At 40.1% G+C, this 23,515-nt stretch overlaps 1 protein-coding gene across 2 annotated transcripts in view; it reads left to right on the top strand.

The window, feature by feature from the left end:
• Nucleotides 1–3,255: 3,255 nt before the first annotated feature.
• Nucleotides 3,256–23,515, top strand: part of LOC130910376 (juxtaposed with another zinc finger protein 1) — a 28,473-nt gene continuing 8,213 nt past the window's right edge. The window contains exons 1-3 of one of the 2 annotated variants that reach the window (XM_057827600.1): nucleotides 3,256–3,562; nucleotides 18,519–18,591; nucleotides 19,103–19,308. In XM_057827600.1, the coding sequence (XP_057683583.1) occupies nucleotides 3,448–3,562; nucleotides 18,519–18,591; nucleotides 19,103–19,308 (394 nt within the window). In that variant the 5' untranslated portion in view covers nucleotides 3,256–3,447. The remainder of the gene's footprint in view (nucleotides 3,563–18,518; nucleotides 18,592–19,102; nucleotides 19,309–23,515) is intronic. The other variant, XM_057827601.1, reaches the window with a different exon arrangement.

Here is a 23,515-nt window from a genome sequence, read left to right as displayed (position 1 = left end):
AAGTGTGCGTGCCAGTGCAAAGTAACACTTAACGGGGGGAGGCGAGCGGTCACACTTGCAGGCCAGTGACTGCAACAAGGACGTTGCTGGTTACTTCTGTGGGGCAGACAATACCTCTCGGATTACATTGATCTCCACCACTACATGTCTCTAAAACAGTCATTAGCAATTTTTCTCAAAAAGAACCATGAGACATGTCGCCTCGCGGGTTTTCGTACTATTTACTACACCATCTTCGTTTTTTATTTATGGACCAAAGAGGTGAGCGAGTTTGTGCTCTCAGCATGTCACGGGTGAGTTTGCTGAGGTCAGTGGCCAGTACTTTATGGCAGGCTGTTATAATGGTCAATTAACAGGCCCAACACTGGCCAGCCGGCTCTGATCAGCCAACCTCGCTGATTTAAGAACATTCTCCTCTCTCTGGGAGCAAGACTGAAGTGAAGCATTATAAAGTGACATTAATCAGTAAACTTTATAGATGGAGATGTGTCGTTAGTGGCTGATGCAACTTCTATTTTAATGTTGATAAATATCAGCAAAATCCAAATCGGAACAGTTTTGTTGTCCAAGTAAGCTAATGGGTCTACTCTACCATAGCATAAATACATTTTGGATATACAGTGATCCTATGCTACTTCGCGGCTCAACTTTCGCGCCCTTAGTGCATTGAGAATTTTTTTGATCTTATTATAATTATCTTGTTGTAAGAATAGAAGTTCTAAAAGCATTTACAATATGTACACTTTATTTGAATCTAAATATGTATGTACACGCACACGTATCATGAGTGAGAGAATGAATGTACAGTACGTTTTATTTATACATTATTTTATATATGTTATTTATATTACTATTTTATTTACGTTTCAAACTATTCTTTAATTTTCTAATGATAAAATATGCAGTTATAGGGCTTTATAGACACGTATTGGTATTGCATATATACACAAAAAATGTACCAGTATGTAAAAAATGGGGATGGGGGAACTACTTCGCATTTCTGGTCGCCATTAACAGCGATAAGTGAGGGATCACTTTACATAGTTTAAAACATTTAATGCCATTGACGGTGATAGACGTCCAATCATTTGAACAAATAAATGAATGTCAAACGATTGCTGTCAACCTTCCCTCACAGAATGGATTGGCTGTCTATCACCGTCAATGGAAGCTAGTGAGGAAATTATCGTACCGCACCATAGTTCTTTGACTTCTCAAATGAATGATAAACCTAAAAAGAAATACCACACATTGAGACTAAAAGCCCACTTATGCAATATCTGAGCTTATTCATCCAGCTCAGTGTTTCCCAACCTTCAACTGAACCAAAGTAAAATTTACAGCAGCAACATGTCACACAGCTGAACAAAAAAGTGCTTTAGTCTTTTTAATTTGGGATTATAATGTTGAAATTTTATGTAAATACAGTACAACCTTAGAAATATTGATGGACGGACGGACGGACGGACCTAGGTTTGGTCTTAACATTGATAGGGAAGATATAACAGCATAACCTGCATGTTTCATATTAACTTATACTAACTTTCATATGTAAATGTAATAAATGTCTGGATTTTATTAGCAAATTTAAATTGCAATATTTGAACATAATTAATATACACAATAAATACAAACTTGTTATCTCTTAACTATCTAGGATTTGTCTTAAGACTCAAGATTGTCTAAATGAAGAAATTAAATATCACTGAAAAAAACTTCCTGGTCATGTAATAGCATAAAGAAATTAAAATGGTGCCTTCCTTCAGGTAAAACACTACTGCTTTTGTCCACAAGCACAGCCAAACCCAGCAACAAAAAAAAAAGAAAAAAGCTCCTTTGGCCTGCTTTAAGACCACATAAATAAAATAAAAATTAACATTGGGGAGAAGGGGGTAAACCTCGGTTCACTACATTTCTGAGTTTAATTAACGTTAACAGTAGAATACACATACAGGAGGACACTTCTCTCTAAGCAGCTTCATACTCAAGTTTTGCACTTAGCAAATTCACACTTTACTGGCACGGCCAGACTGTTCTCCCTGTATTTTTCAAACACTGCGAGAATAGTCTGGGACCCAGCCCATTAACGGCCTCTCGAGCACGGACAAAATCAACCATCCAATCAGATTCGTTTGTTTGCGTGACGTGTTCTTAACGAGCAACGTCACTCTTCCGCGTCGGAAGTCATCTCCACAACAACACAGATGGCGAACAGGAGAGCCGAGAATATGTTCCAATCCACGGTAAAATCAGTTTTAAATGACCAAAAACACATCGACACAAGTCCATGACAACAGGCTGTCTCGCGCTAGCCATGTTGAATAAACTCCGCTCTCCTCGTATGTTATCGGCACGCAAGTCCCTCGTCCTGCCCTCGTCGCTTTACTAACGTCATGTCCGCACGATTGGTCCACTCCGCTGTCTGTTTGCTGTGGGTTGCTTCGCCCTGGAAATTGTATCTACTGAATGGTGACCAGACTCAATAGCTGGAACAGCGGTGAGTCTGGTGTACCAGGCTAAATTCACACAGTTTATTGTTATGCTAACTCTGATGCAGGTCGGACTTTCAGTAGAAAAATTAGTAGTGTGTATCCCACCACTACATTGACGTCTTTTTACATTACTTACAGTGGCTGCTGCTGGCTCAAAAACAATATCCCTCCTCTTCGAAGGGGGCGGCATGTTGTCAACATGTATTTCTGGCGGGGCTGTGAGTGCGTGTATGTGCCATGGTGAGGGGGGGTCAAGTCATCAGCCAATCAAACCTGCGTTTGAGGTAAAAAAATGGACTGGCACGGGGTAAATGTCAGTAGTCTGAACATCATGAAAATAATTCACCTCGTTATGTTTGGGTCAGTTCTATCCTTACAACATATATAGGTAATTTAGATTGTCTTCCCATAACAGGTAACATTATATAATGCAAATACGGTTGCTTAAAAGTTGGTGACAATTTGACCATGCTAAAAAGTTGGTAGGGTTATGTCACTACCGTCCCTATAAGCAAACCAATGCCCTCGGATGGATGGATTCAGTATGAGCATTTCCATATAAAACGTTACTACATTGCGATTTGTTGTCAAATACACGCAAATGAGCAGTCTGATGCGAATTTGAATATGAATGCGGTGTTTTCACGAGTTTCCACTTGCAAACAGGTAAGCAGGTCATGACGTAGTTGACCAGGCAGGCAAGCAAACAGCCAGTGAGGTGGCAGCCCCCACCCCCACCCACCGCCTCGCTTGCCTCCCAGCTGCGTCCGCCGCTGCCCTGTCTGGTCGCCCCGGCGTCTGCTCCCTGTTCCGCACTCTTCCCCGCTCCCTCCCCAGACCCGAAGCCCTCCCTGGCAGCCAGCCTCCCTTGGTTCCACCGCCCCGGCTCCCGCAAGAACCCCCCCGCCCGGTGAATGCAGCAGCGCGCCCCCACCGCCACCCCGGTGAAAACAACATGACGGGCATCGCCGCCGCTTCCTTCTTCTCCAATTCGTGCAGGTTCGGAGGATGCGGGCTCCAGTTCGAGTCTCTCGCCGAGCTCATCGTCCACATCGAGGACAATCACATCGGTGAGTCGGCCTCGGTGGGTGTGGAGGGGGTGGGAGGGTGCGACGAGCTAACTAGTTAGCCTCTAAGCTAGTTAGCCAGCTACAGCCTCGAAGGCTCGGGTTCCGCTATTCCCGCTGCGGGGGTTGCGTCGAGTTTATTTTGCATTGAAAATGAAGCCGACCGGGCGTTATTTGGCGTCGCTGTCGGCCGCTCTGCCGCTGCGACTCGGGCGGCATTTGCGCGTAATTAGCATCCTGAGCAGACAGCGGTTCGCCAGCTAACATTTCAATGTTTGCCACAGAGGGCCCGATGCCGCTCGGCTTGTGGATCGAATACGTCCGCTCCAGGTGTCCGAGCACAAATCACACCTTTCTAGTGCAATGACGTGTGATCTTGTCACCCTCGTATGACTTGAGTGTGTTTCTTATATTTTGGTTTCCACCCCCTAATGCACAAGTCTCAACTTGTTGCACTTTTCATAAAGTTTTCCTGCAACTGAGGACTGCCTGCAAGGCTTTTCATTCCATCTACTCATCCAACCATTTTCTATAGGCTTATCTTTTGGTTGAGGGTAATGTGGGGAGGGGAATGCTTCAGGATTGGTTGCATGTCAATGCAGAGCAGTGATTCACAGTGACCCATGAAAACTCATAAAATGTAATGGGATGGATAGGGATGTGATAAAAAAAATCATTTTGCATTAATAGTCTTTCTTATTTAGTTGGATTTTCATAGAAATATTTTAATACAGTACTTGAACCATGCGACAAATTGCATAACTCCATGAGTAATTAACTCGTTCACTGCCAATGACCGTGCATAGACTTCATAATGATATTGACGGGGCGTGGGGTCGATTAATAGTGGGCCTGCATTGTTGGCGTGACCGTCAAAGCTGACATTGTTTAGTTCTTGTGAATAAATCCCTGAATTATTTATAGATATGGACATAAAACAGTCTCGATTCTTGGTTAAAAGCAAACAAAAAACGTGCAGTTAGCATTTATTTTACGTAAATACGTCGAAGTACGATGCTAGTCTGTCAGTCAATGCGGCGGCCGACAAATTTAAACAGAGCTTTTATGGTGAAAATTCTTGTGAATAAATGCTTAAATCCCTGAATTCTTTCTAGATATGGATTTTTAAAAAGTCTCGATTTTTGGTTAAAAGCAAAAAAAAACAAAAAACGTGCAGTTAGCATTTATTATACGTAAATATGTCGAAGTACGATGCTAGTCTAGCCGCCATATGTAAACAGAACTTTTCCGGTGAAAATTCTTGTAAATAAACGCTGAAATCCCTGAATTCTTTATAGATATGGATGTAAAACAGTCTCGATTCTTGGTTAAAAGCAAAAAACAAAAACAAAAAAAAACATGCAGTTAGCATTTATTTTACGTAAATATGTCGAAGTACGATGCTAGTTTGTCAGTCAGTGTGGTGGCCGCCATATGTAAACAGCTTTTCCGGTGAAAATTCTTGTGAATAAATGCTTCATTCTTTATAGATATGGATGTAAAACAGTCTGGATTTTGGTTAAAAGCAAAAAAAAAAAAAAAAACCTTGCAGTTAGCATTTATTTTACGTAAATATGTCAAAGTACGATGCTAGTCTGTTAGTCAATGTGGCGGCAGCCTTACAACAAAGAGCTTTTTACGTTGAAAATTCTTGTGAAAAAACGAAAAATATAATAATTACCTTGAATCCTCGAACAAATCACTCCTGGGGAAAATCCTTTCTGTTTGTATGCGGTACAGCTTTCGTACTTTTTCAACATAAATCCGGCGTTGGATCGCTGCATGTGTTGCTGCGACCGACTGCGAATAACTAAAGCAGATTGTGGGATGGCCCCCTACGTAAAGGCGTGGTGCAGTGAAGGTCTCATCTGACCCGTCAATATCATTATGAAGTCTATGGTCTGTGATAGACACCAAATCCATTTGTGCCTGGCATTGAGTGATCATGTTTTACTGCCATATTTTTATTTTGGGGTATTTTATGGGTCTCTTCCTGTTTATTTTGAGTTACAGAACAGGAAATGACCAGGGAATCACCCAAATGAATAGGCAGTGACTCAAACTCAATGGAAAATGACCTGTATATGCCCTAAAATGAACAGCAAGTGACCTGTAAATGCTCTGAAAATCGGACAGAATGACTGTGAATGTTCTGGTTTCCAGTGAACGAACGTTCCCAGCCTAAATGGATTGGGCGTCGAGCACTGTCATTGCAGCCTTAGAATTAACTGAGACACTATCATGGTGGAAAATTTTGGTAGCAACTTGTTGGTTCATTTTTATTTTTATTTATTTATTGTTTTTAGAAATTGACACCTTTTCAAAACGATATCTCGATTCTTGGCAGGAGCATATCAATAACCTTTTGGGATACAAAGTATCACGATATATCACCATTTTGATATTTTGCCACACCCCTAACACCAACCTGCTCAATCATGTCGTATTTAAAGCACCGTAAAAAAAAATTAGTATTTGGTGTATGTGCTGAGAAACCCCCCCACCATATTTAAAAAATAAATAAATAAATAAAATTCGAACATCGTAAACGGTTACTCACAATGTTACTCATCCCTTGAGTAGTGTTGTCACCAAATACGTTTTTACTTGTACTTGAGTAAATTTTTTGGATGATGACTACTTTTACTTGAATAATATTATTGTGAAATAACTAGGGCTGTCAAACAATTAAAATTTTTAATCGAGTTAATCACAGCTTAAAAATTAATTAATCGTAATTAATTGCAATTTAAACCATCTATAAAATATGCCATATTTTTCTGTAAATTATTGTTGGAATGGAAAGATAAGACACAAGACGGATATATACATCCAACATACTGTACGTAAGTACTGTAACTGTTTATTATAACAATAAATCGACAACATGGCATTAACATTATTAACATTCTGTGAAAGCGATCAATGGATAGAAAGACTTGTAGTTCTTAAATTATAAATGTTAGTTATAGAAATTTTATACTAAAACCCCTCTTATTGTTTTCGTTTTAATAAAATTTGTAAAATTTTCAATCAAAAAATAAACTAGTAGCTTGCCATTGTCGATGTCAATAATTACACATTGCTCATGGTGCTGAAACCCATAAAATCAGTCGCACCTTAGCGCCAGCAGAGGGCGACAAAACACCAAAAAAACACAAGTAACAAGTGCACATGACACTGCTGTCATTTTAATCTGTTTGAGCGGGGCATGTGCGTTAATTGCGTCAAATATTTTAAGATGATTAATTTAAAAAATTTAACGCGATAATTTTGACAGCCATAGAAAACGCTAGTCTTGCTTGAGTACAATTTTTAAAATAATATATATAATAAATATAATATAAAAATAAAAGGGATCCAGTAGGCCAGGGGTCCCCAAACTGCGGCAGCCCGCGGGCTGGATACAGCCCGCCTCCACATTTGGTCCGGCCCTCTGTAGAATTATTATTTATTTATTTATTTACTTGTGTTATTCATTTCCTGGCTTTTTCTGTGAAGAACCCAGAGGGTCATTTGGTTATTATCTATTAAAGTAATAGTGTTATTATTATATTATATGATATTATATTATATTATTATTATTATTATTTTTATTTTATTTACTTTTTTTTCTGTGAAGAATCCAGAAAGGGTTATTTGATTGTGTCTTTCTGAAAAACAATACATTTTTACATTTAGGCACTCCTGCAATCGTCACACTTTTTCTGTTAAAAACTTACCCCGGCCCCTCATCAGAGAAGGGAAAAGTTATGAGGCCCTCACAGGAAAAAGTTTGGGGACCCCTGCAGTAGGCCATGTCTCTGCACACTTGCTGCTTTTATAAAGCAAAAAAAGAAAAAAAACGAAACAATTGCACGTCCTGCGATAAGACTATTGTGCATGCGCACATTGCGATGGCGAAGTTCAAACGATTTTATTGTGCAGACCTAGTGGCCGTGGACTGAAGGTTTCGTGGACCCAGTCGCCATGGCAACTGGCAGCTTCTAAAAAGGGTCAGGGAGGCAGTGCCTTGGCGTCGAGCCGGCACACCTGCTGTCTAGTCCACAAAGAGCCCACGCAGCCATGCCGTCAGTAGGGGTGAGGACACCCCATGTGATGTCACACCAGAACAGATGATGTGTTTATGGGCCGAGAGGTGCTGCTCAATCGTCCTGCGCGTGTAAAGGAGGGAATCCGTGAATAGCGCTTACGTTCTTTCCTCTGGCTGTAGTTTGTAAAGTAGAACATGAGGACACATTAAAAAAAAAACAATATATTTTCACTCTCCCTTGAAATTGGCAATCAAGCTGGGGTGTACACCCAGTTCACCACAAGTGGTGAAATTAATGGCTCCATACACTTTCCTCAGTCACCTAATTCAGCTATCAGTTGCCCATACATACCCTCCATCTGCCCCATAGTTTGACCTTTGAGCTCGCAGCCATCAAGCCCGCTGACTGGTCATTTACCAGTCCGATTAATGACCTGCGCTCCGCTGGCTTTTAATGCCGCAGCTGGTCATCAGTGACCTCTGGAGCTCCAAGTTTAATCGATAGCTGGCGCGGATTGGTTACCGATGCCATGTAAGAGACAGATGGAAGACTTGTGAATAAAGAATAGTTTCTTCCCAATATGATAACGCATTGACTGCCTTCGACTGTGATAGACGTCTACAGTAGTCCATTTTGTGTAAATGGATTTGATGTCTATTGCAGTCAGTGGTGGTGAATGAGTTGATGTCTTATATTACAGGTAGGCATGTGCCGGTATGAGATTTTGACAGTTTGATAACCTTAAGCAAAAATACCGCAGTTTCACGGTATTGCAATTATTTCTCTAAAATGTGTTATTTTTAGATGTATGGGTTGAAAAAAAACAACCTTTTTTCCATTGAATACAATTTTTTTTCAAAGCATATTTGGAAATTGGAAGATCGACATGAATATAATGTCAAAATCAATAAATTAAATGACAAAAAATAACTGAAATATTAAAAATAATAAGACTCAAAGACTAAACCCACAGCCACAGCTCAAGTTGCTCAACATTAGAACAAACTAGGGGTGTCAAACGATTAAGATTTTTAATCGAGTTAATCACAGCTTAAAAATTTATTAATCGTAATTAATCGCAATTCAAACCATCTATAAAATATGCCATGTTTTTCTGTAAATTATTGTTGGAATGGAAAGATAAGACACAAGACGGATATATACTCAATATACTGTACATAAGTACTGTATTTGTTTATTGTAACAATAAATCAACAACATGGCATTAACATTATTAACATTCTGTTAAAGCGATCCATGGATAGAAAGACTTGTAGTTCTTAAAAGATAAATGTTTGTACAAGTTATAGAAATTTCATATTAAAACGCCTCTTAATGTTTTTGTTTTAATAAAGTTTGTAAAAAAAAATTTTTTTAAATTTTTTACCTGTCCTGTTCAGCTGTTTGACACAGAGAATGGAAGTCTAAGTGCCCGGATAGTCTGAACAGTTTTAATGTTTCACATTAAGTTTGTAAAATTTTCAATCAAAAAATAAACTAGTAGCTCGCCATTGTTGATGTCAATAATTACACAACGCTCATGGTGCTGAAACCCATAAAATCAATCGCACCCAAGCGCCAGCAGAGGGCAACAAAACACCAAAAAACACAAGTAACAAGTGGAAATGACACTGTGCTGTCATTTTAATTTGTTTGAGCGGGGCATGTGCGTTAAATGCGTCAACTATTTTAACGTGATTAATTTTAAAAATTAATTACCGCCCGTTAACGCGATAATTTTGACAGCCCTAGAACAAACCCTTGGTAATATATAACTGGACTTACAATATATGGCCAAATTGATTTTATGTAAAAATAACATACCACTACTACTATTATTAATCAGTTAAATAATAATGGAGAGCGAGAGTAAGAGACAGAGCGCGTGTAGGCTAATGGTAGAGAGAAAACTAGTTAGCTGTCTTGGCGTGCTAACTTGCCACGTTATGTGCCTTGTTAACAAGCTTACGTTATAGTATTTGTTTTACCATCGCTAGACACACTAAACACGCAGGAGTGAATCTCGTAGCTGGTGGGAAACGTTCATGACAGCCTTTACTTACCATAAATTTTGTGTAAAGTAATGGATAATGGTGAAGTAAATGTGAAGTCATGTTGAAGGTGTTGCTTCCCCTGGCACCGACCCTCCGCGAGCCTGTCGGATGTTCTTCCTCATCTAAGCCGCGGCCGTCTGTTTCTTTTCAGTAGCCGAAGTACTCCCACATTAGCGACTATGTCTTTTTTGAGGGGGGGAAAAGCTCAGGTGTAGTGTCACCGACAGACGCAGGACAGAGCAACAACCGGAAGGATACAAGGGTGAGCACTGCTACTCCAAGCCACGGATTTCTTGCTGCATTTTTGGGACATTAAAAAATAACTAATCCCTTACAACAGTATGATGGAAAAATTTTAGTGGTTTTGAAACCGTGACGTTTTCATACCACGATAAAACTTGAAACCGGTAAACGGCACATGCCTAATTACAGGTTGTGCATATGTAAGTGTTGATGGCTTTCATATTGTAATATGGCTTAATGTTTGAAAACTGAGTTGAATCCTCACCAGTACATTAGGTCTTTTAAGAATCAAGCCACGATTTCATTATTTTCAATAACTGGGAGTAGTAGAAGGGAAAAGTTAGACTTCATTTTCTGATATTAAAGTACTAACTGTGTGAGAATAAAGTCAAATTACAAAAAAAAAAAATACATTTTGGAGTCTAAGAAGTAAAAAGTCATTTTTTAGAGAGTAAAGTTAAAATTATACAACAGTAAAATTTAAATTTGGAGTTTGAAGTCACAACATAACGAGAAAGTCACTTTTTTGGGGAAAAAAGTAACTTTAGTATTAAGCCGTATCAATTTGTTGTTTTCATAAATTGAGGCATTAGTTGTAAAATAAGACTGCAAGAAAAAATGCTGTTATGAATCACTCCAAGCCTGAGTAGTTGAACCAACAAAATAATAATAGCCAGAAGAAATAGCATTTAAGTGTCATTGAAGATTGAAAGTGCAAAAAAAGTTGAGCGCTATCTAAAAACCGTTTATTATGACAATGCTGCCTTCTTGTGGTTTTGCCGCTACATTGCATGATGCGACATCCAGGGTTTATGCAAAAACTCCTCTGCAACACGCATTAAAGTAAACACAACTCCGTTATAATACCTGTCGGCTACCTCATCCTCCAAAAAACAGCGATAACACCCCAGCAGTGACATAAGCCCTGTTCATTAGATTGCAGCTAGAACACCGCATTTAATTGTTGTCCCAATAGGTCAGGTGTGAGGAATGCGATGATGTCAGGCCATTCCGCTTGCGTGCACATTTGGATGTCACCAACACACGCACCAACCTGCCCTGCCACCTCAACAAAGGCAGCACAAAGAAGTTGAGCACAGGAGAGATTCAACAAGGAGAAAACACTTGAGGGCAAAGCAGGGAAATCCCAAATGGCTTTGTTCTCACTGAAAATAAGTCTACGATTTCATGAGGTTACTTGTTTTTGAAACGATTATCTCTATAGATAAGCAGTTAGAACATCCTTGCAATAGTTACATATTGGATTAGATCATACTTTCCTTAGTGTAATGACTGCAGGTAATTACAAAAACACCTCTAAAGTCAAAATATAAAATCGGTTCTGAAACACTTAAATGACGTAGTATTTACTTATGAGCTGGCATTGACAGCGATAGACGCCCAATCCATTTTGACTGGAAGAGGCTGGCAGCGAATGATCGCATTTTGGTATAAATAGATAAAAACACAAAAAAATATGCCTTAAAAAGGTATATCCAATGGGTTCTTAACATTTTTTTTTTTTCTTGATAAAGTCGCCCACGGCATATTTAAAGGGATCCACGGAAAGAAAGACTTGTAGTTGTTAAAAGATAAACGTTATAATGAATTAAATCATTTGATATTGAAACCCCTCTCAGAGAATTCATAATATTGACGGGACACGGGGCCGATTAATAGGCTTCATCAAAGCTAACTGAGTGGCAATACAGACAAAGAGCTTTTTACCTTGAAAATTCTTGTGAATCCCTCAATTCTTTAAAGATATAGACGTAAAACAGTCTCGATTCTTGGTTATACGCACACACAAAAAAAAGCGAGCAGTTAGCATTTATTTTACGTAAATATGTCGAATGTGCTGCTAGTCTTTAAGTCACTGTAGTACCGCCTTACTACAACAAAGAGCTTTTTACGTTGAAATTCTTGTGAATAAATGCTTAAATCTCTCAATTCTTTATAGATATGGACGTAAAACAGTCTCGATTCTTGGTGAAAGGCAGAAAAACCAGGCAGTTAGGATTTATTTTACGCAAATACATTGAATGTGCTGCTAGGCATTGAGTCACTGTGGCACTGCCTTACCACAACAAAGAGCTTTTTACATTGAAATTCTTGTGGATAAATGGTTGAAACCCTGACTTCTTTATAGATAGGGACGTAAAACAGTCTTGATTCTTTGTTAAAAAAGCAAAGAACCGGGCAGGTAGCATTTATTTCACGTAAATATGTCGAATGTGCTGCGGCCGCCTTATGAAAACAAAGAGCTTTTTACTATGAAAACTCTTGTGAATAAATGCCTAAATCCCTGAATTCTTTATAGTTATGGAGGTAAAACGGTCTCGATTCTTGGTTTAAAGCAAAAAAAACCCTCCAGTTAGCATTTATTTTACGTAATATTGCGAACTACGACGCCAATGCCGTAGTGGCTAATTTCTCCAATTGATTTTTTTTTTCATGTTTCAAAATGCATGCAGGGCACGAAAACTATACAAATTACCTTGAATCCTTGAACAAATCACTCCTGAACAATCCTTCCTGTTTGTATGCGGTGCAGCTTTTGTACTTTTTCCACCTAAATTCGGTGTTAGATCGCTGCGTGCGTGTTTGAGAATAACTCCTTTTGATGTCGGAAGGCCCCCTACTTGAAGGTGTGGCGCAGTGTATGACGGTTGTCACCCGTGCATATCATTTTGAAGTTTATGCCCATCTTTAATTTTTTTCATTTCTATACAATTTGTAAAATTTGTTTAACTAGTAGGTCGTTATTGTTGTTGACGTCGCAGGGCGGTGACGTCACATGGTTACGCTGCCGGGCTTCCAGAGTATGACTTCAGTGACATAAACATGTCATCTGTTCAACCCTGTCAATTTGGACCCGAGAGGAACATTAATGAGCATGACAGCACTGTCGATATTTGACAAAACGAGCAGCAAAAGCAAAATAAACAGGAAAGATGGGCTGAGACGAGAGTGGGGGAAAGAAAACCGGTGTCCTGCCAAAAGTGCTACACCGGCAAAAAGAGGCAAATTTGACACCAATATACTACCGTGCGCTTTCAGTTTGTTTTGTTTGGATGCATACAGACAGAACATACTAAAGATGCCTTAAGAAAATACTTAAATGTAGTAATCTCAAATAAGAGTGGTTTAAATACATATACGCTACGTAACTAATGTGGTAAACAAATCAACAATCTGCTTTAAAGCTACTACAAGAAAACACAACGCTTAAAAGTATGAGAGGAAAACATATGCAAAAAGTATGAAAAGGTAATAAAAGACTCAATAAAAACACAATAAGTACTCGCCGCTTTTAACCGAGGAGCGCACGTGTTGGACGTCTCGCCGCGTAGAAGGAATTGCAGTAACCCCGTAGTGTTCGTCTAATGACAGTGACAAACTACGTCATCACCCTGAGCGTCCATTGCACGCATAAAATATGGCGCCCTCTGTAGGTCAAAATAGGTACAAAATATCATAGGTTTTTAAATCAATGGCAATATTTTATGTGAATTTAATAACATATTTTAGTAAAAGAGAACAATTGTGGCTTCTTCGAACCTATAAGTTTTTAAGTCCATGGTTCCCTTTAAATAAGCGTCACACTCCTAAAATCATGGCCATAAATCAGGAGTGTCAAACTAATTTTTGTCTCTATTCATATTGTTGTTATGATTTCCCTCTGGCGGCCATCATGACTGCGAACCCTTGTAAATGTATGAATGCCTCACATTGTTGTAAATACTTAACAAATTGATACTTTGTTTGCCCTGCCCGCGGCTCTTGAGGCCCATTTGTAGAAAATAAATTATGTGGCGGTTCCCTAGATGGCGCCCGTGGCCCAGCGTTCAGGAATCACCGATCCAACCAACTATCAAGCACGGCCCTCAAAAGCGACGTTGTTTTTCAACGTCTTTGGTGAGGTGTGACACGGGAAAGGGTGTGCATGTAGCATACTACTTCCTGAATGACCTGTGAGGGTGTAGCTGCGCAATTAGTGGATTGGCATCCCCAAAGCGGAACTGTGGAAGCTCTCTTTTCACACCATACACGAGAGCTAACACATCATCGCGTGGCGGAAGTGGCCTGGCCCCCAAGTGCCACGCCATGCACCGCACAGGATAATTACAGGGAACGATACCTCTTTTTTTTTCTCTTTTTTTTCTTTTTTTTTGAAACCCCTCCCACATTCCCGCGTGTTGGCCTCCATCCGGTTGCCTGCTGCTCTAGAAACATGTTAAAATGCTGTGTGCGGCTTAATTAGCAGCCTGCAAAACAAGCTGTGCATTCTTGGCCTGCTTCCAAAACATGTGGGGACACACGCAAACACATTTCTTTATATATTGCATCGAGTCAGCAGGGGGCGCTCATGTGCCACCCTGACAAGATTGGGTTTGTGTTGAAACCTCTTCTGAATCCAGATTAGGGCTACCGCCACATAATAGTTTGATTGTTGACTCATCACCTGTTGCTTACATTATTTCGTGTTGTGTTACGCAAGGCCAGTGGTTTTCAATGTGCAGTATGAGGACCACCGGTGGCACCCAGGCTTCCTCTAGGAGTACTCGAAAGTTTGACTGATTTAAATGTTCAAATGGTATTTTTTAATCCACTAATGTGTATTTATCAAGTACACGTCATTTCAGTTGTAGTCAAAGTAAACTACAAAAGACTCACATTTAAAGGGCAGATGAAGAGTTCAATTCTTCAGCATTTTACACGGTAAAATTGTTTTGAATGCATTATTCGCTGTGTCAAAACTCATATTTAAAAAAAAAATTGAATTGACCGCCTAGTTTTCGACTTACTGCAATAGCGACACCTTAGCAGCGACGGACGCGCCTCGCTTCCAGCTGCTACCCAATGACCTGATTTCAGAAGACCTCACCAGCACTCTAATATTGAAGTATAGAACTACACTATCCTCATCATATCTTGCAAAGATTTTCTGGGTTTTACTCGCGAGATTCATCATGCAATCTCGATGTGTAGCGATGAATTGCTCACACGAAGGCTCGAGATGATGAGTGGCCCAAAAACCTCCTTCCGCAAGGATTTGGATATATTTTGTGGGAGTCAAAGAACTCACTGATAATTATATCTTGGATTGGGCATCGTTTGAATTTGAATGGTTCCGATTCCACGTTTTGATTCCGGTTCGAAACGATTCTCGATTCAAGTTCTTTTAATAGGCAGGGTCAAAAAAGTTGCATATTAATTTCTTCTCGATTATTTTTTAAAATTCTATGAACTTTCAATTAGCTTTGCTAAGAATTTCTAACGGGGCTATTTCTAACTTGAATATGATGAAGTTTCTTTCCACTGAAGTGCACTTTCACAAAGATGTTTATTTTTCAAAGCTCACGGAGAAAACAATTACTTATATTTTGCCTATGTTTTAGAGTGTCTTATGCGGCAGGCATTTATTGTATTGCATCATTTGTTTTGGGTGGTGTTTCTACAAGGTAGTTAAGGGCTGACATCTTGCAGATGTTAGGAGGAGAGTGTTTTGACCCTTGATCTTAAGTTGAATACTTTTTAAGTTTGATTTTTTTCTAAACTAATATATTGTTCATCCGTCTACAAGATGTCGTTATTGTAACTCCGGATGACAGACGCTACACTCCTCACACATCGTTGGGAACCCTTAATAAAACAAAATCTGTTAGTTTTCACGTTTTAACAGAGGGTCTGATATTGTTTCGGTGTGTTCATTCTGTTACTTTGTTGTCATTTATGTGAAGTGAAGCAACATGTTTTTGTGCTAAGCTAAATTAGCCACTTCATATGATTTGCTGTTAATGGAGTCTTCATTCGTGGTGTTCGGCAGCTTTTTTTTCCCAGTCGGCGGTCAGGGCATCGAAACTTGGAAACGAAATGTAAAAATTCGAACGGTTCCGGGAGAACCGGAGTGTTAATCCCGGATCCCATCGATGCTTGATCACCAACCCTTATTATATCACAGAATGACTAAGGAAAGAAAGGTTCAGAGAGAAATCATGATGCTAGAGATAGGCTTACAGCTCTTCCTTTCGTGAAGTGTCGAGCCGCCAATCAGTGTCAACACCACCATTTGCTGTGCTGATTAAATTTTCGTCATGTGACGCCTCGGTAGATCATTTTTCCTGGGAGCCCTCATCATTGCTAACGCCACGAAAAAGCGATCTGGAACGGGTATTTTCGCTGGATATGTCACTATCGCTGGTGCTGCTATGGATAAAGTCCGCCATGTCTTCTATTGCCCTCTGTAAATGATGTCACACTTCCTGGTTTTGGAAGGCAGTATTGATGGAGTGCTAAAAAACAAGGCAAATTCTTCTTGCAATAACGCGTTCCAAATGACATTAACAATTTTTTACCCCCATAATCATAATCACATTGTATCGTTAATGTTCAAACTGTCTTTATAAAAAAATTTAAAAAAAAACTTTGTCTTTAACATTTGGGCCTATTACACTACTCTATTTTAATGTTGGCCCATAGACTTCATAACCTATTGACATGACACAGGAAACGGGGCCGATTCGTAGGGGGCCTATTTTCAAAATCCTCAAATTCAAATATTTACAACACCAAAACTGCTACGGACCTAAAACCAAAACAGGCACTTACCTTAGCCATATATAAGTCTCCCTGAGCAGCGGCATCAAAAAATTCAAAGTCGTTCCCTTATAAAATCCTGATTATTTTCTATGTAAGTATAACACAACTTAAAATGGCTATAAATGTCTCCGATTTTACACTAAATGCACAAAAATCACCAAATGCAGACATGTTCACCTATATTTTCAGGATCAATGGCAATATTTAACATATCATATACATTTTTGACCAAAATAGCAACTTAAGTTTTTTTCCAACCGCTAATAAATCACTCAATTTAACATCAGAAACTTAATACTTGAGGAACACATGCAGAATCAATCATAAATAATATGTAACTAGGTAATTGATCAATTCTATATACAATCACAAATTATTATAGAATAGAATATCCCTTTATTATCATTCTACACTATATACAGTTAGCGAATGAGGCTAGCGGCCACCTGGCGTAAACAGCGCTTTTCTGGTGAAAATTCCTGTGAATTAATGCTTAAATCCCCGAATTCTTCATAGATATGGACGTAAAACAGTTTCGATTTTTGGTTAAAAGCAAAGAAAACGTGCAGGTAGCATTTATTTCACGTAAATATTGCCAACTATGAATCAGGTACGAAAATTAGCCGCCTCCATGTGGAAACATAGAAGAAAATTCCTGCGAATAAATACTTCAAACACGCATGCATGGTACGAAAAATATAGTATTTACATTGAATGCTCGAAAAAATCATTCCTGAGACAATCCTTCCTGTTTGTATGCAGTACAGCTTTCGTAGGTAAATCCAATCGTAAGTAAATCCAAGCTTAAATCCAGTATGAGCGTGTGCCGTCTTCGGCTATTACTAAATGAAGCTCGGCCCCCTCTGATAAGGCGTGATGCGAAGAATGGCAAAGTGTCAGGTCAATAGATTTTTTAAGTCTATGGTTGGCCATAAAAGAGGGTATTCGGAATGCCAAATACTTTTTGAGTTGGTACTTGATGTAAAGTGTCTTAGAACTCCTGCTCTCGGCTTTACATATTAACTGTAAATACTGGAACCAAAAACGTTGGACTGTTAAAACTATGTAACTATTTAACTGTATTGTTGTCTTCCAAAGCAAAAGTAACTTTTTGCAAATATTGTATATTGATTAATTACCATCAATGTGCTTTCATTGAGGATGACAGAAATACTAATTTTTACTGTAGTGTTAACAAGCTCCCAGTGGAAGATTTGGACTTTTTTTTTTTAGGTAAACAATGTCTCTAAACGACGAATTGATTACTAAAATAGTCGTCGGCTGAATTCGCTTCAAGATCAGTTGAGTAATCCAGGCAGCCGTGTTCCTTTTTCGATACACTATCGAGAATCTGACACATTTAACACAAAAAGAAAGTCATCAAGGCTTCCTGTGCTGCAAGGCGAGCGGACGTCGTAAATGCGGCACCCGTTTAACACCCGCACCTGGCTCACCTCACAGACATCGTCACCGCATAAAACCGTGTCGCTGGTTTGCAGTACTTTGAACGGTACGTCAACATGTACAAAACACCGCTTAGCCTGTTTTGTCATCGTATTAGTTGTTTGTCAGGCACACTTGAAAAAAGCTGGAAAATGTTCACATCTGACAGCCATTACATGAATTTTACACTTAAACAGTTCCTTTGCTCAACGCTTGATGGCAGTAGTGCTTCACAGTAGCCCCTCCCGTTGCCCCCCACTGCTTGGTAGGCAGACCTTTTTTTTTGATGTGAAATTGTTAATGGTGCTCCCCTCAGGCAATGGAAGTCACCCCAAAGAGCGTCTGTGTGTGTTTTAGAACTACACTGCATACATTCATCCATTCCTCCCATGCGAAAGTCTTTTTTTTTCACCGCTCTCAAGACAGAAAGTCTGGGAAGGAACCGATGGTGTGTTCTCAGAGTGCCTCATTGACACCCATGACTGTATTCCGTGTGTTGTTTGTTCCCCGCTGTGCTGAATGGTCACTATTTATCAAACTGATAAGTCCACTTGAGTAATCCGGACAATCTCTCTGTCTCAGACACAGATCCTCGAGTTCTGGAGAAGCAAGAACAACAGCAGCCCACCTACCTGGCCCTCAGCTACATCAACAGGTACCATCACCCGCCTTTAGGAGGCAGCGATACACCGTCGACGCCAATCTGGCCTTTGCGTGCTTTCAATTCGCCGGAGGCAGGCAGCCGTCGAAATGACGGATGTCTTCCCATCGACGATGTCGTGACTCATTCACAGAGCAGCAGGAAAAAAACCACAGAAGACATTAGACGCCTGACTCAGAATGACTGCTTGCGCGCTGCTTTGTGTGTTTGTTTTTAAAAAGTGTGGCCAACCGATACGTCACGCGACTATTAAATCACTCCGAGCCGCAACATGGAGGAATTTGTCAGTGGGTGAAAGAGCGAGTTTGTATTTTCATATGCAGCAGCACACTCACTTTTAACTAATTGGCTACCATTGACTACTATAGACGTCCAATCCATTTTTCACTGGGAGGGCCAGTAGCTTTTATGCGCTGCCAGCCTCTTACAGTCAAAATGTATTGGACGTCTATCGCCATCAATGGCAGTGAAATATAATCAGCCCGTTCACCATATTTGTCGTCAGGTTCATGACGGATGCGGCACGGCGAGAGCAGGAGACCATGAAGAAGAAAGCGGCACCCAAATTGTCGCTGTCCATCACGGGCACAGTGTCCAGGAACAGCACGGCCACGCCCCCTCGCCATACTAGTGGCAACCTGACGCCGCCCGTCACGCCCCCGATCACGCCTTCCTCCTCCTTCCGCAGCAGCACGCCGACAGGTACGACAGGTGTGTGTGCGTGTGCCAAAATGCGGGAGAAGTTTATTTGTGTCTGTTTTATTGCTGTGTTGTCAATGTCCTAGTAGGACCTTTGTCCTGGTGTAAGATCAGTCGGAAAATAAAGAAAACATCTCAGCACATAACCAACATTATGATTACATTTTTTTTTTTTGTCTTGAGTTGTACCGTATTGGCCCAAATATAAGACGGCCCTGATTATAAGACAACCCCCTCTTTTTCAAGACTCAAGTTTGAAAAAAGACTATTTGAACACTAAATTCATTTTAATACAAAAAATGATTACAAAACATCTGAAACAAATGATTACAACAAATTATTTGAGAGAAAAAGCATGTTATTTTGCCTCGTTCAAATCTTAATCAGGCATGCAAACTTGCCACCTTTCGGCGAAATTTCGCCGTTTTGAAATTAAAATAGGTCATTCTTCTGAATCACGTAGATCCGAGGAGAAAAAAAATGGGGCGGGGGAGGCTGTCAACGAGCGAGTGAAACCGTTAACTTCAAAACCGTAGTCCATGCTCAAAACTACACTCTAGTCCGATGACCTAGACCTATCACCGCCACTCTCTTCTCGTGACAACAAATGACTGACAATAGTGAGAGACTGGAGCACAGTTCTCACTAATCAGCAATGAGGAGGCGGAACCCTCTCCATCCCACCTTCTCGCCCGGACCCGTTGGAAATTGTGGCAAGGTAAGGGATTAATGTCAAAAATTGTTAACTTCTTAAAGCTAAAAGTTTGCGTGATGGCCTATAATAGTCTTCATAAATCATTCAATCGTGTCGTTCGATCAATTCCTGCGCTTGTAATGGTGTCTGTAACACAAGTATTCAGTTAATTTCTTGATAACTGACTTCAGATAGTCCTCGATATTTCACCGCCTCGTAGAACGCTGTTACTCGAGGTAGCTCTAATAGCGGAGGAGCTAACTAGCGCCTTTCACACAGGGCTTTGCTAGTAAAGTTAAGAACGTCAGTTAGGATCTGAATTGTCGCCAGTTGGCGTTGTGACAAGTCATTTAAGGCCCCTTTGTAAAGCGCTTGTTAATGATAAAAAAAAATAAATCATGAGCAATGAGGTAACTAGAGTGATGAACTAGTGCCTTCCATACACATCTTGTTCAGGGCTTTGTTAGTAAATTTCTGAATGGTCACCAGTTATTTTTGACAACGAGTTATTTAAGGCCCCTCTATACTCTCCGATAATTACAGAAAGGGAAGAGTTTTGCCTTGTTGTGGAGGTCGTTTCATTTGTTTAGCCATCAAGAGTTTATCAAACCGGAGAGCTCCGCTACAGGTCGCATTTGAAAGTACCCCCATTCCCCCGCTGTTCGTACACCCCCCCGCTTACAGCCTACAGGTGTACTTCTGTTTATCCAGTATGATGCCCTATCAATCGAAGTTCTGGTTTTTGAAATGTAAATATACCAATCTATTGTGATAAAACAGCAAAATTGCAATAACTGCATTAACCATCAAAGTGAGGTCTAACTAACTGTGGTCTTGAAACAAATCTGAATAAGGAAAAACATTGCAATAAAATAATGCAAACTGGTTAAACTTGAGAGTAGCTGAGATCTGTCATGACAGAACCTCGCTTCAATGATATCTGGCGCCATCTAGCGTCGTGAATGGGTAATATGTCTAGACCCCGAATATAAGACTACTCCCACTTTTTCAGTCTTATTTCAATGCAAAAAACACTGTCTTATATTCGGGCTAATACGGTAATTAAGCCTGAGTTATGCTTCTGCGTTACGTTGACGGGGTAGCGACAAATGATCTGCTCATCCGCAAGCCCTGCAGGAGCCTGATAACGCTCCTGATTATTTGATTAAGGTGTGTTAAAGGAGGGAGACATGGAAAACAAGCTGTATAGTGGCTCTCGATGACCAGGGTTGCAGACCCCTGCCCTACGGTGTCAATGAGCATTCGATAGTTCTGCGGCAAGGGAACGCATCGCTCGGTAGTTCACCTCCAAGCCACTAGAGGGGTATGGCGTTGTGTTTGTACGGTTTTGGGGGACTCTTGTCGACTTTGTCTCGACTTCGTCTCGTTTTCTTCCGGTTAGACAACAATGCCAATGGAGATGGTACGCTTGAATGTGGAACTTCAGGTCATCAAAATTTAACAACAAATTGATCATACAAATGTTGAGGCGCAGGCGACGAAGAAGACTGTTGCGGAGGTGGTCTGTCCAATTGTTGATGCCGCACAGAGACAGGCAGTCACATTACGAATTCTAGCATCGGGGGGGAAGCCAGCAAGCTGCGTTGTGCAGTGTTTTGTCCGTTTTGTCCATTGCCGTGTCTTCCAACCAGCCAATGGGAAGCCATAGCAGATTTCTGGCGGCTATGGAAGTTCCCAAACTGCATTGGAAGCCTTGATCTTAAACACGTTATCATTAAAGCACCGAGGCACTCTCAATCAGTGATGATGTACCAAGTGTTTGAACTGTCTGTTGTTGAAAATTAAAACATCAAAACACTGTGCTTTGTTCTTCATATACTCGAAGTGTAAAATGTAAATAAGTCGCAGATACACAGGAAACGTGTAAAAAATAAATGATAATGTGCACCAAACAAAAACACGACATAAAAGCTGGCAGTTTTTGGCCGGCTGGGTCACCGCTTCGTGTCGCCATTCGCTTCCGAACACGCACATACTTGTCTCGGAGGTTCTTCCATTTTATTCCATTTTTATGCATTCGCTGACTTCCAACCCCATATTTTCAGCAATATCCTTCCACGAGTTGCTTGCCATTTCGCAATCTTTATAATGTCTTGACGAGACATTGATACTCTCGTCAACTTGGTCCATTTTTGCGTGTAACACAACAATGTTTGAACAATGTGATCTCGTGCTGAACCGGAAACAACAGTCTGAGCAGACGAATCACAGTCCATTTGCTTCACGTCACTACGCGTTGACGTGGCGCCCAGTCAGAATTTTGTGGAAGTGCACGTCGGGCTATGGCGGAGGGTCGTGAATTGGGTCTGCCTTGACGGTGTATGGCTGCCGCAAAAGCATAACTCAGCCTTAAAAATTAACTCATGTTTGTATTGATTTGATTTCAGTAAATCTGTCCAGCCAATCCATTATGATATTTAGTCTAAAGTTAAAAAATCAGTAAGTAAAAAATCACATTATTATATTGAAAGATTCATCGGGATTGAGGTTAATTGCAGAATATTTGTAGTAAACAAAAGTGGATTGAATCTTTATGTTGATTTAATTCAAGTAAATGTGTTACCAAATTTGATGTAAAGTTCAACGAAAGTTTAATTACATTATTGATCGATTGGTGAAAATGTGCACTTTTTTTCCTGGTCCCTGTCAAAGACAATGAATAAGTGAATGAAATGAAAACTTCCAGTCCTCCCAGTTCAAATGGAATAGATGGATATTGCCGTTTATGGCAAATAATGAGTACTTGCTAATTTTTTTAGATATTGGAAAAAAAAAACCTTTTGTGTTTTTGAGAGTGCTGGAATGAAGAAATTGCTTTTTAATACAGACAAATAGTTTGAAAAAGGGTGGTTTTGAGTTATTGGCACAGTCACAGAATAAATGCAACTTGTAAGTCAAGGTACTAGTAGGACGTTGGAAAAATGCTCACACGCCTTGCTCTAAGCCAGGGGTGTCCAAACTTTTTGCAAAGGGGGCCAGATTTGGTGTGGTAAAAATGTGGGGGGCCGACCTTGGCTGACGTCCTTTACGTAGAACAATATATTTAATTAAATTTTAGCAAGACATCGGTTTGTCACATTTGCTCCATTTTTTTTTTTTTTTTATTGATAATTTCAACAATCTCGCAACTAGCCTTTGTGGCGTTCTTTCGACTCTCGGCCTCTTCCGAAATACTAATGCTGTAAAATGAAACTAGTTTCAAATTTCTTCAATTTCTCGCTACGTATCTTCCCTGTAATCTTGTCGTACATTTCATTGTGTCTTGTTTGGTAATGTCGCCTCACATTGAACTCTTTAAAAACAGCGACTGTCTCTTTGCAAATGAGGCTGACACAGTTGTAGCGTATTTTAGTAAAGAAATAGTCCAATTTCCACCTATCCTTGAAGCGTCGGCCGTCGCAGTCAACTTTCTTTTTTTTGTTGATTGTTGCCATTTTAGAAAATTGGGAGTAAAGGGTCACACAGGGTAATTTTGTTCGGAGTGCTGCTGCCTTTTAGTGGGTA

Source organism: Corythoichthys intestinalis, chromosome 22 (genome assembly GCF_030265065.1).
Source record: "Corythoichthys intestinalis isolate RoL2023-P3 chromosome 22, ASM3026506v1, whole genome shotgun sequence".
Lineage (NCBI taxonomy): Eukaryota > Metazoa > Chordata > Actinopteri > Syngnathiformes > Syngnathidae > Corythoichthys > Corythoichthys intestinalis.
The sequence above is the reverse complement of the archived record's forward strand: the minus strand, read 5'-3'. Positions and strand labels throughout refer to the sequence as shown.